The sequence below is a fragment of the Phaethon lepturus genome, unplaced genomic scaffold (assembly GCF_000687285.1).
Source record: "Phaethon lepturus isolate BGI_N335 unplaced genomic scaffold, ASM68728v1 scaffold51265, whole genome shotgun sequence".
NCBI lineage: Eukaryota > Metazoa > Chordata > Aves > Phaethontiformes > Phaethontidae > Phaethon > Phaethon lepturus.
The window spans coordinates 1-12,519 of NW_010539426.1; the positions used below are offsets into that span (position 1 = coordinate 1).

General features: G+C 42.6%; 1 protein-coding gene across 1 annotated transcript in view; it reads right to left on the minus strand.

The window, feature by feature from the left end:
• Positions 1-5: 5 nt before the first annotated feature.
• The window catches only part of TCF7L2 (transcription factor 7-like 2 (T-cell specific, HMG-box)), a gene marked incomplete at both ends in the record, with an annotated part of 26,136 nt that continues 13,622 nt past the window's right edge, over positions 6-12,519 (minus strand). Inside the window, 4 exons of the mRNA XM_010287114.1 lie at positions 6-93; positions 5,698-5,770; positions 6,923-6,973; positions 7,525-7,573. Coding sequence (XP_010285416.1) covers positions 6-93; positions 5,698-5,770; positions 6,923-6,973; positions 7,525-7,573 — 261 coding nt within the window. The remainder of the gene's footprint in view (positions 94-5,697; positions 5,771-6,922; positions 6,974-7,524; positions 7,574-12,519) is intronic.

Below are 12,519 nucleotides of genomic sequence, written 5' to 3' on the forward strand. Positions count from 1 at the left end.
GACGGAGGAGAGTCTAGTAAGCTTCCATCTGAAGAGGGTGGGCTGACGCAGCTGCCTTCACCTTGTATGTAGCGAACGCACTTTTTTTTTCTCCTAGAAACAGGGAGAGAGTTATCTGTGAATAAAGGGCAGAGACGCTGATGGAGACAGTTATCTGATGCAAAGAGCTGTCAATTAGCTACTCTGGGCTCTGCACGGGCGGCACCCCGGCCCCGTGCGCCGTCCTGGGGGTCTGGTGGGGTGTCCTCTGCACCGAGCCCATTTGGGAACCTCCCCTCAACTAAGAGATTTGGAAAGGATTCACTAATTGTCTCTTCGTCCCCCTCCTCTTCAGGCCGTTTCCTTCCCTTAGTTATTTTAATAATCAGAAAATCAGGTAAGACGTTTTTGGAGCCCACTGTGCTAATCTACAAACTCAACTTTCCTCAAAAAAAATATAAATAAAAAAAAATTAATCCTTATAAAATAAAAGCTCTGGATAGTTGATGGTATCTCAAGGTGTCCCATAACGCTGTCCAACTCAACGGGGCTATCTCTACACCTGGGTCACCTGTCGTCTCTTACGATGTGCTGCCCTTGGGAGGCAAAGACGGCTGCAAACTATTGCTCATTGCTTTCTCCTCTGTTAAGAACCCCACCAAATCCAGAAACATCAGAGTCAGACAGAAGGGATATATAATAGAGAGAACGAGAGAGAGGGGAAATAAAACCAAAACAAACAAACAAAGCAAACAGAAGAAAAAACAGGAAAAGAACAGGATAAACAGAGTATGATCCAAAATAACAAGAATAACTGGTTGTATGGCCTGCAGGTTGTGGCTTTAAATCGACTCAGGTTTACTTTAAAGGGAGAGCGGTAGATTTGGGAAGCTGCTCGTCTGCATTTTGGGAAATTTTCCTCTGAGAGGCCATCCATGTAACTCCAGAGTGGGATCCAATTTCAGTAGGTGAAGAGCACGACGACAGCTACGAAGGTGAGGAGCAACATGGAATTTATTTCACACCAGGGAATATGAGAGTCTCACAAGAGCTGCTCATCTTCAAATAAATAAGTGACCCGACAGAGATCTTTTCTCCTCCCTCTGTCCACTTAATAATGTAAAGGAGCAATGAAAACAGATGAATAGTTTCACACCAGCTCTCTTGCCAAGTATATGCAAGACAATCCTAGCAGCAGGACAGAAATAATGAGGCAAACAACCACAGCATCTGGCAGAATGACGTTCAGTGGCCACCTTGACCCTAATAATGATGGCTCTCCGGCCCTCCTGTTCAGAAGCACACTTTCCATAGGAAGTGCTGAAACGCTGTTACACAGCCCAAGGTGTGTGACAAAGTCTGTCTAGAGCAGCTCTGCCACAAAACTTTTGGACACCCAGATAAGCTTCACAAAGCCACCAACGTGAAGGAGTAGATTGCTCTACCCCCAGTGGATACCTTGCCCTAGCTCAGCCACTTCATCAAAGGAAGCGTCCCAGCGTGGTACAGCAGCTGAATGTCGCTGGGTAACATTCCCCACTTGCAGAGCTGCCCTGTCTCCACTGCTGGTTGTCAATATTCTTCCTCATGTACAGCAACTTGTGTTTGACTTGGGTTAAACCAAGGTCTGCTGTCTAGGCAATGGGACTAGATGTTTCTTGACTGCGGAGGGTATCTAACCAGCTTAATTCTGGAGTTAAAAGATAACATTTCCCATAGCAGGAAGGCAACAGCAACCCTGGCACCCCATCTTTCCACCGGCGTCAGTGAGGTACCAGTGCTGTGACACCCCTTCCTCCAGAAACTCAAGCTCTGCTCTCAGGTTCTGCTCCACGTTCCACATGGCAAGGTAAGGGGTTAGGTCTATTAAGAGTTTTAACCACGTTAGCCTGCAGATCAATACATGCTAAAAACTAGAGACAACCATGCAACTTAAATGTTAAAAAGAAAGAAAGGAAGAAAGATAGAAGACAGCAAGTGAAGGCTATAAACCATGCTTTATTAGAGCAACGTTAAAAGACAGAAAAAAATTAATTTGGTGGGCTCAAAACAGAACCTGTTAATTCTTCTACCATCAACAAATAACACAGGAAGCCTCTGGCTCTTGGCTGAGGACAGATCTCCTGCGCTTCTTCCCCTCCCCTTGTCTCACCACTTCCTACCTTCAGCTGTGCAATGTTACCAAGGCCACAGTTCATATTTGGACCTTCTGTACAGCTGCCAGTGGCAAAGCAGAACAGTGATGCTTCATAAAGCTCACTGATAATACCTGTGTTGAAAGGTGGGTTCTCACAATTTGGAGACTGCAGGGCTTCCCTGCCATCACCAAATTAAAATAATTTGCAAGCAGAAACCCAAATTCGGCCTGCCTCATCAATGGTGGTCTAGAAGCCATTGAGCTGGATTGCTCTGAACCTACAAGGCAGTTAATTATTCCCTGAAGGAAGTTTGAATTTAGTATGCCAAAAATCAAATATATTTTTTTTAATACTATTTTAAGTTCTGTGGCTTGAAAGGAAGAGTTCCCATGGCAAAGGAGACTTAATTCCCAGGTCTACCTGACTTTCTGACTATGCAGAGTTTGACAACCTTTTTAAAACTAAACCCACTGGTCTTGCTATCCGAAATAATTTTCCTTTGACTAAGATTCAGGTAGCAGATTGCTTCCTCTCTTCCTGTTGCATGTCAAACTCTTTAAGAGTGTGGCCACTTTTAGTCTGAAAAGCCATTTACATAAATCACGATGGCTCAAGGGGGGGACACTTCTCCCGTCTGTGCCATTCACACCATGTGTTATCTGCGGTCATGTACATGGCAGGGCTAGGAGGGACAGAAGGCGTAGATGGGTAAAACCCAAAACCCTGCAAGCCAAGTATTACCAGAATAGAACACCACCAGGCAAGTCTGGGGGAGTGGAATAAATAAATATCTGAGGAACTTTTTGTGTCTCAGTTTTGCTCTCTGTAAAGCGGGAATAAATATACTACACATCCCCCCTCAGGAGCACTAGTGAGGAATATTCACTTGTGCGCCGCTCGGAAAGTGTCAACTTGCTGCATCAGTCCGGCAAACACTGACAGACCTGACCCTGCTCAGGCTGCGCTTGAAACTCGCCCCAGGACAGCATCGGGAAACCTGCAATGCTGCCATGAGTGAAAGCCACAGACGGTAACAAGGGTTTATTCAGGTGCTGTCAGCAAAGATGTCTCAGCTTCTATCACAGTAGCAAACTGCACATCTTTAGCACCTACCTAAGATGTGCTACAAAATGCTACCATGCTAGCAAATGCAATGTTACAATGGTTAGGACCAGAACTAGGAGAGAAATGCTCTAATACTTAGTGATAAAATGCCTCCATGCATTTAAAAAAACCCAAACAACCAAAACAAAAAGAAAAGCAGCTGACAATATCAGTAAGTCTAAAGCTATCAGCTACACCACTGAAGTCGTCTCTGATGTGGTGCAAAGATTTCTGCCAAACTCCGGTGTAAGTTAAGAGAGGCTTTATGCTTCACATGTAACCTAGGCACTGTACAGACCAAATGAAAAGTCCCCTTGCTGATAAAATGTAGTTTTAGAAGTATGCTGTTTACTTAAGCAGCTAGGGAAAGATAAAGCAACACAAACATGATGTGCCCCAGGTTCTGGTACTTGGCATACAGAGCCTGACATGCTTCAAATACTCTATCTCTAGACTACACAAATATCTGCTGATAGTGTGCAGAGAACTAACCACAGAATAAAGCCTAATTAAATACAGCATTTGAGTCTTTGGCTAGCATGAGACTCGAGAGCCTCCTGACACCGTGAAGTGGCTACCCAGCTCTCCTGGACTGAACCCCTCTTCCTTCGAGCTTTGAGAAACTGTTGCTTTCAAAGCTTGTTTAACATACATACTGGTACTGGCACCTAAGACCCCAACACCCGGCCCTAGCATGCCTCGAATGGGACAATATGCAATCTCTTGAAGACATTTCTGGTGCCCTATCTGGTATTTCGACATAACAACGCCACCCTCGATCTGTGTTTTCCTCGACACTAAGCACAAACAAGACTGCGTGCATACACAAAATATGATGGACGTCTGATCTACATTCTAAATGAGATGGAGCACATGGGACTGGCATGAGTAAGAGGGGAAAATGTGGGAGAGGAATCACTACACACAGAGTGTGGTTTGGGTTGAAATACCTACCATCATAATATTCCAAATTCAAAGACTGCTTGTATCAGAACAAAGAAACAACAAATTTAACCAAATGCGATTATATAAGGAAAAAGGAATGAGAAAAGAACTACTCGGTATCCCTCCACCAAGAAAGAAGTACGTACTGAGTTATATACATGGAATTAAACTCCAGTAGAACATGGGCTGTTGAAATTTGGGCGCTCTGATGTCTTTCATCTCCTTTTAATGCTGGAAACTGTCCTACCAAAGTTGTAATTAGTTTTGTCTAGAGCTCAGGCATTTACAGCTCACTTGTTGGGATAAAATTTAGGAAAAAAAATGTATTTTCAGAATCAGAAAAAAGTGACATCAGATCATTTAAAAAACTCATATCTACATAAATCTTACCGAGGCATAGAAGCCTACAGGTAGCTATTTAATTTTGCAGACAACACCAATAAGCTGTAAACACTGGGTTTTACATCTCTAATCATGAGAAAAACACTAGTGCTGCAGATCCCAGAACCTTTTTAAAAAGCCTTTGGAGGCAGCAGACATAGACCCAAATGAAAGACAAAATACAGATGTCCAGTTAAACATTCATTTTGCTGACAATCTGGAAAAAAATGATAAAAAAAGCCCAAAAAACTGCCAGCCTTAAGGACTTCAAGTTTTCTTGTTCCCAGTTCTACCACCAGGGAGAGGTTATTGGGAAAGAAAGAGAGAATATGGCATTAAATTAGCAAGAAATTCCAAAGATCACAGATTATTAGCAATTGATGCTGTGGGAGAGAGAGAGGTGGGGAGTGGGGAAAAAAGATTAAAAAAATAAAATCACATAAATGCACTAAGAGGACAGATTGCTTTTATTTCCCCAAAGGCCTAATGGGTAGTATTATACCTGCATGGTTTGCACCATAAACTCTGTCGGTCAAGCCCGAACAATGCCCGACACTTCTTTGGAGTATTTGCATCTGTTAGCATAAGGTAAACACAAAAAATACAACACAATGGTGGATAGAGCTCATTTGGACTGTGTCATCTTAGCTACAGCTATGTTTAGCTTTCAATCACCTCCGTTTTATTTGGTAATCTCCCCTCGTACCAAGGGCAGGAAAGAAAACAGGACTTTCACAATGAGCCAAAAGAAAACAAAAAAAAGATCTCCGACACGGCCGTGCATCTGTCCGGTGTCGGTACCGCACTCAATGCCGCGTTATCAAGGGCTTTGGTAGCAACTTTCCTTGGGTGGAGGCTTGGAGGGCAGGAGCGTGGTTGAGCCACGCATCAAATGAGCTTAAGGCTGATGCTGTTTTACAGTGGGTTTTTGGCTAGCAGCAGCAAAGAGGAAGGCAAAAAAACAACCAACAACGGAAAAAAAAGCAAAACCCTTTCAGAGAGACAATAACTCATGGCAGTGTCCCACTCCCTTGTGTCTTCTAGATCACAACACAGAGCTACAAAGCAACAAGGCAGGAAAAAAAAGGGGAAAGTACCAAATAAACCAGCTGCAAATCAGCCATAGCGAGTCTGGGAAAACTATACACACCTGCAGGGGCCGCACCAGTTATTCTGTTGATCAAGGCCAAAGCGCGCTCGGCATTTCTTAGGAGCGCTCAGGTCTGAATGAGTTCAAGAAAAGCGAGCAGAAAAGGGAGAGAGGAAAAAAAGAAAAGGGGAGAGGGGGAGAGAGAGAGAGAGAGAGGAAGAGAGAAAAGGGGAGAAAAAAGAGAAAGATAAAAATAAGGAAAAAATAAAAATAAAAAAGGGAATAAAAATCAATGTCCTTGTTATTAATTGCAAAATATTGACTTTTGATTTAAAAGTTAAAAAAGAGTGATAATCACATTTTTATTCAACTCTTGAGATTAGCTGTTGCAATTAAAGCTGCAGTATCCCTTTATAAAGGACTGTTTCTTTCCCTTTTAAAAGAGCAGGTAGAGGAAAGTCATTGTGGCTGGTCTAGCAGGATGTTTCAGGCAGGATTTATTTGGGCTGGGGTTTTTTATTCTCTTTTTTTGAGAGGGGGGAAAAAAGGAAGAAAAGAAGCTGAGTATGGAAGTTAGATCCTGAACATGCTTTTTTCTTCAACTCAGATACAAAATAAAAATAAGAGAAAAAAAAAGAAAAAAAAAAGGAAATTGTATCTCCTGGGATAATGCAGCTTTTGGAATAACATTCAATTTATTTGTTTTTATTAATTCATATTTAAAAGAATGGAGAAGAATAAGCAGACTGCGGAATGAGCATGTTAGTATCAGCCAGAAAATAAAATGTAAAGCATGGCAAGGTGCTGAGTTAGTACAGCTAGTGAATTGCAATGAATAGGCTTGAGCAGAAAGGAAAAAAAAAATCCAAAACTAAAATAATAATTAAAAAAATGCATATGCATGCTAATGTGAGAAGACTTAGTGGGAGCCATGAAAAATGCCATTAGATTAAGGAGGTTCATTACTGACTTGCTTCCATTCTTTATCAGTCTCTTTAAAGAAATACTGCATATTCAATTTGCACAGTTAGTACAACTCTTGCGTTATTTTTACTGCATTACTGTTTTAATAGCAATTGTTACAAAAACGAAAAACAAAATTAAAAAAGACTATCAAACATATAATAGATATAAAGATATATAGATAATAAATACTATCAAAACGTGTGGATGGTATTTTTTTCTTAATGTCATAAGTGCTTAATGTTAAAATCTATAATGGCAGGAAAAAAAATTAAAAAGCAGTTTATAAACTATTTTAAATGACTCAAAATGACGTTAGCACCTGTAATCGGAGGAAGTGAAAGGCAAGGATTTAGGAAACATTCGCTGTGTTCTGAAAAAAAAGAACAAATTATACAAAGGCTTCAAAAGAACTAAGTCAGGGCTTCTTCAAAATTGACTATGAGATTGCCTATGCAGTATTTCTAATTTCCTCTATAGAATGGCAAACCTCCTTAATTTAAAATGGGTGCGATTTACCACTGTAAGGCATGCATCAGAACATACAGGTACAGCCCAAATTAATACCAAACACATACATACGTACGTACACGCACACACATATGTGCAAAATAAGCAGACAACTTTATAAACGATGGCATAGGCATTACAACTACGGCTCTGAAGTTAAAGGCTTTGCAATTACTACGTACAAATTCAGCTAATGTCATAAGAGGCTCTCACATGCAATGGCTTGGTTACTAGTTTTAGAAGGGCAGTAACGCGTAAATAATTAGAGTGCATTAAAAAAAAAGGCTGTCTAGTATAGGCACTGGCTCCCTGTGAGGCCAGGAGACTCGTACCCACCTCCCCCGTACCTAGGAGCATCACAGCAGGACTGCCACACTTCCACTAAGCAAGAGATTTAGACTTATTTTTACTTACCATTGGTCTCTCCTGGCTGCTTATCCCTTTTCCTCTTCTTCTTCTTTCCCTGCAGGAAACATATACAAATGAGAAGGATTAAAAAAATCCAAAACACATGTCCTTGCAAGACAGCACCGAGCGATGGGGCTGCGGCCGGTGCGGGAAGCTCCCCAGGGAAGACACCAAAGCATGACACCGGCTCATCCTTGGTGTGGGGAGGCTTGGGGGGCCCCTGGGAATGGCTCTGCCTGCCCGATCCGTGACTTTTTGGACAGCCTCGCTGCAGCCCCCCCAGTGCTAACACCCCCCAAAGCTGTAAGCAGCTGGGCAGGGGGCAGAACAACCTGCAAGATGCATCTTTTGAGGTAACACCATCATGAAGACAAAAACATTTGACACTTGCACACTCCTGCATCTGTAAGTTTAAAAATCATCCGTGATCATGTTTTGGCGGGGCAGGGAGGGGAAGAAGAGGGAGATTGAAAGCGGGAGAGTGCATGAGTCAGGTCAGATTGAGCCATGGATTTTCCTCAGCACCCAAACCTGACTGCTAAAGCAGACGAGGAAGCCACAGTAATGAGCAAATCCCAACCTGCAGGTTTATAAGTACACCGACAACCTAGGAAGCAAAGCCAGGACAAGAAAAAAAATCCAGGTATAACTAAGACCATTTCCACATTTTGCTCTATCACAAGAAAAATAACCAGTAATATTTTGCTAAACTGTGTCCCTTTCCCAAATACTGTCCCACAAGATAATGCAGTTTGTTATGGTTTCTGACTGGAGGAAGAAAGGCCTTTCCTTCGTTTCCCTCTAGCAGTGTTGGAGAGGACAACCAGAAGCCCAACTTGTGCAGAAACCCAACGATTGTTTTCCAAGAGAAGAGTTATAAAGTAATATGCATGGCTCAAAAGAGAAAAGCTATTTTCTAAGAAAACTCTTCTAACACTGAGCAACGTGGTTTGCAGAGCAGCACAAAAAGGGCAGTGCAAGGGCACAGAGTCATTACATTTTCACAGCTCCCCAGATGCTAAAAGCCAATGACCTTCAGGCCAGCAATGTCAACTGTGAATGGCACAAGAGATCCCAGCTTTTGAAGATGTGGTAGTAATAGAAGTTGGTGAAAAGACACCAGACCAGCAGTCTTTTGTGGTCAAGATGGAACAAACATCTCTTGGAAGAAGGAATCCCACAGTACTTTCGAAGGGCTGGACATATCTGTGGGGAAGCCAACTGGTTCTTCCACATGGTGGACAACTTTCTCAGTAGGTTGATCTGGCTCCCAACTAAATGGTTAAGATGGGCTTCAGCTTCGCACATCCATTACAACATTTGGGACGCCCACTATGATATGTTCCCTGGAATGTATTAGGAAGAAATTCCCAACATCTATGTTGGATTTTGTTTTGTTGTAGTTGTATTTTTCCTCCACAAAAGCTGGCTTTCTGGCACAGGGCTTCTGTACTCATTCCCACCCTGCTGTCCAGGCTGTGACAAGCAGAGTCACCACCCTTCCTTCTGGTGATGGAAAAAGCTGTGTGCACCATCCATTTTGAAGGATTTTTAAACAACGTGCACATAATCCTGTGGCCTGGATGCTGCTGAGAAATCATCTCTGACACCTCTGAGGTCATCTTGGGGAATATGGAAAGTTGTTGCTCTATCTTAATTGCTACAGCAGCCATCAGTCTAATGTGACAGGCAGACAAGATGGACAAGCATTGCTCCTAAAGCTCCATGAGAATACAATAGGGAAAAAGGTCTTATCTTGAAGTCCACGTATCACATAAAGATACAAGAGGCTCAGACTGCCCCATCTATATTGATCTAGATTGACAGTAACTCTGTGAAAGACAGTGAATTTTTTCCAGCTTTACAACAACTTAACTGAAACCAGACAATTGACCATAAGTCTGATTTTCTTTTCATCTCAAGGAGGCCACTTGCATAATTAACAGACTGCATCTTGTGGCAAATTTGCTTTTTTTTTGCAGTACATTTGGCAATTCAAGACCTTATAATTTCTTCACACAAGCGCCAGCCAGAACAGAGGTCAGGAATCAGCTGCTCTTTACAAACTCTTCAAGCCAGGTATTGAAGTACCATAACCCCTTTAGGGAGCAATCTGTTTATATTAGCAATGGCTGATAGACAGGAATGTCAGCCAGGGACCAGGCACTTTTGGTTCCTTTCCGACAGAAGCTTTGAAAACTCTTCCTAACAAAGAACTGACAGAGGTCCCACTAACTTCTTTTACACCCTTTTCAAAGGAAATAGGGAGAAGAATCACCTGGCTTGCTTGTTCAATTTCTGTGCTACGAGAAGATATTTGATTATGTACTAAATCAATACATGGAGTTAAGAAAAGAATTACGGCAGCAGTTTGTAAAGTGCTCTGCACAAGACATCATTTTGCCTTTGCCTCTGGTTGTGCTCCTAAGACTCGAGCAGATGGCCTGTAACATTTTCCGGCATCATACTATACAAATTCTTAGGCTGCAAGTAAGTTGTATGTAAATACTTCCTAACCCTTTTGGCAGCTCCCTCTACAGAGCCAAACCAAGATGGGTTTTGACAAGACTGCAGAGTTCTTTGGTACTAATTTTCTAGACAACTTGCAGGCGAGGTGACTAGACCCTCACATACTTTTGAGTCCAGCACTCAGCACCACTTAACATCTTACATTAGATCACAGGAAGAGCAAATGTGCCTTGTGACACCAACAAGCCACAAGGGATTCCCTGAATCCTCTGCCCTTATTTAAGAGCAGGCTGAAAGCTGTGTTTCTTGAATGCACTGCTCCTATTTCTGAAGACCTCAGCTAGAGCTGGCCCCATCCTCGTGCCTGATGTAAAGTGCCTAATGATTTAACCATTTCAAGCAGCCCAATTGCGCTCCCCTTCTAGACGTGCGAAAGGTTCAAGACCCTACGAAATGCCGAGGGAGGAGGGGAACTTGGAGAGCCCTGAATGGACTGGGAGAGGAGAAATAAATAAATCCTGTGGATGATGCAGTCGTGTGATGCAAAGGTACAGCGCTCTCCTCAAGCAGGAAGGTTCCCCCTGAAGGTCACTTGGGGGTACAGCATCAAGCCGCTGGGAAAGCGCCGGCTTTCTCATCCTGTCCTTTTTAGCCTGAGAAGAAAGGGTTTCTCAGCGCTCACACGGTGAGGACAAAAGTAAAAGGTCCTAAACACTGAAGGCTTTGTACATGCCCATCTGTCAGTGGCACAGTCACTACGCAGAGTGAGCATTTCCGAAACCTCAGTCAAGCCTATACTCCCTTTTGAACACCCAAGAAGACGATACTGCACAGCACTGAGGAACTACCTCAAGCCTATGGTCTGACAGTCTCAGGCCAGACTATGCAGAAAAGAAAGGGAAAATGTGGTTCTTTTCACATTGGCTTTTCCCCTCCACATTTCCTTTTCTGCCTGTTTTAGGACACAAGAAAAATCTGAGATTTTTCCATCTTGGTCATGGAAATAACACTGAAATAACACTGCTGCTAATTAATCCTCCCTCTTCCCCATGAATGACCCCTCTTCCCCATGAATGACCCCACTGGCAAAAAGTGCCTGCAAAAACCAAAAACCAATCACTCCACAATAAGCAGTGTCTCATTCGGCTTAACGAGGTCTCCTCTGAAGGGCATGCACAGCTACACCTGCAGTGGTGAACAAAGGAGGGAGCGAGCAGAGCCCAATGTAAGGAAAAGATGATCAGGAAAGAACAGAAGGATTTGAAAAAATTTCCTTAAGTACATATTGCTAAATAAGTGAGCACGTGTATTCTCTGCTGCTGAAACGGTGGAAGAGCACAGAGAGCTGCTGCTGCTGCTCTAGGCTTCCCTGCAGGCTCTGAATTGGCTTCTTCCCATCCATAGATGTAAAAGTGCAGATTTTCATAGAAGTAATTGTTGCCATATAAAAAGCACACAGTTTATGTGATTTATGGCAAAATAGGATGTTTAGGGTACAATAGGCAGTGATGATGATGATGGAAGAGACAGACTTCAACAAAAACAGTATGTGTAACACTATACAAAACTGAGATCAATCTTAACAGCTGCTGGTCCCCAAACCTGCAGGGAAGTCTGCCTGGAAGGTAGGGAGCAGGGTTTATTCCAGAGTTAGAGACCTTGAAAATTTTAGGTGATTTTTATTTAAATTTAAAAAAAAAAAAAAAAAATCAAGGTGCTGCTGTAATCCTACTGAAGAAGTTTTAGAGTTCCCACCAATCCACAAATCTGAAGAATTTATGGGTTTAGGCTTGCAAACACTTACTGCCAGCTGCACTGCTTACCCTTCATGGAAGAAGGGGTTATACACTACTAGTAAGTGGTTACAACGCTGGCCTTGTTTTTAACAGATAGAAAATTCTACCACTTTTAGCTACAATACAGGCTTTCTGAAAGGAGGAGGCGGGAATCAAGCTTAAAAACACTCCACGAATCGACCACAAACTCCAAAACACTTTTTAAAAAATGAGGTGGGTGGGGAAATAACATGGCCATGAAAAAGCAAAACAATCGAAATACACAACAGTAGAGCGTGGAATAATTCATTTAACCCCACTTGAGAGTAAGACTTTCAAACAAGTCACGTTTTTGATTTTGCCAGTCCTTCTCTGAAGCTAGGATAAGTCATTCTTCCACTTTCCACTATACTCTCACACAGATAAGCACAAGACACTAATTATTCATCTTTTTGGTGGAAAGGAGAGGAGCCACACTAGGGAAATTTTTAGTTTTGTTTTAAAAAATGAAATTTAAAATGACCAGCAAGCCAAACGCTGGTGAAAGTGAAGGCAAGAGTTTCTTCACAGAGCTCTACTGTCATGCCCCAATTCTAACCTTTTACTAGTACCAGCCAGGGAGCCTCTTCCAAGTGGAGGGCTGGGAATTATCCCCAATAGTTTTAGTATTGCAGAGGGAAGCGTCCGTTGTTGTTACCAGATTGGGATCCTGAGGCACGCTTTCCAGGTAGTGCTTGTGTGCAATGTGTGGTCGTAG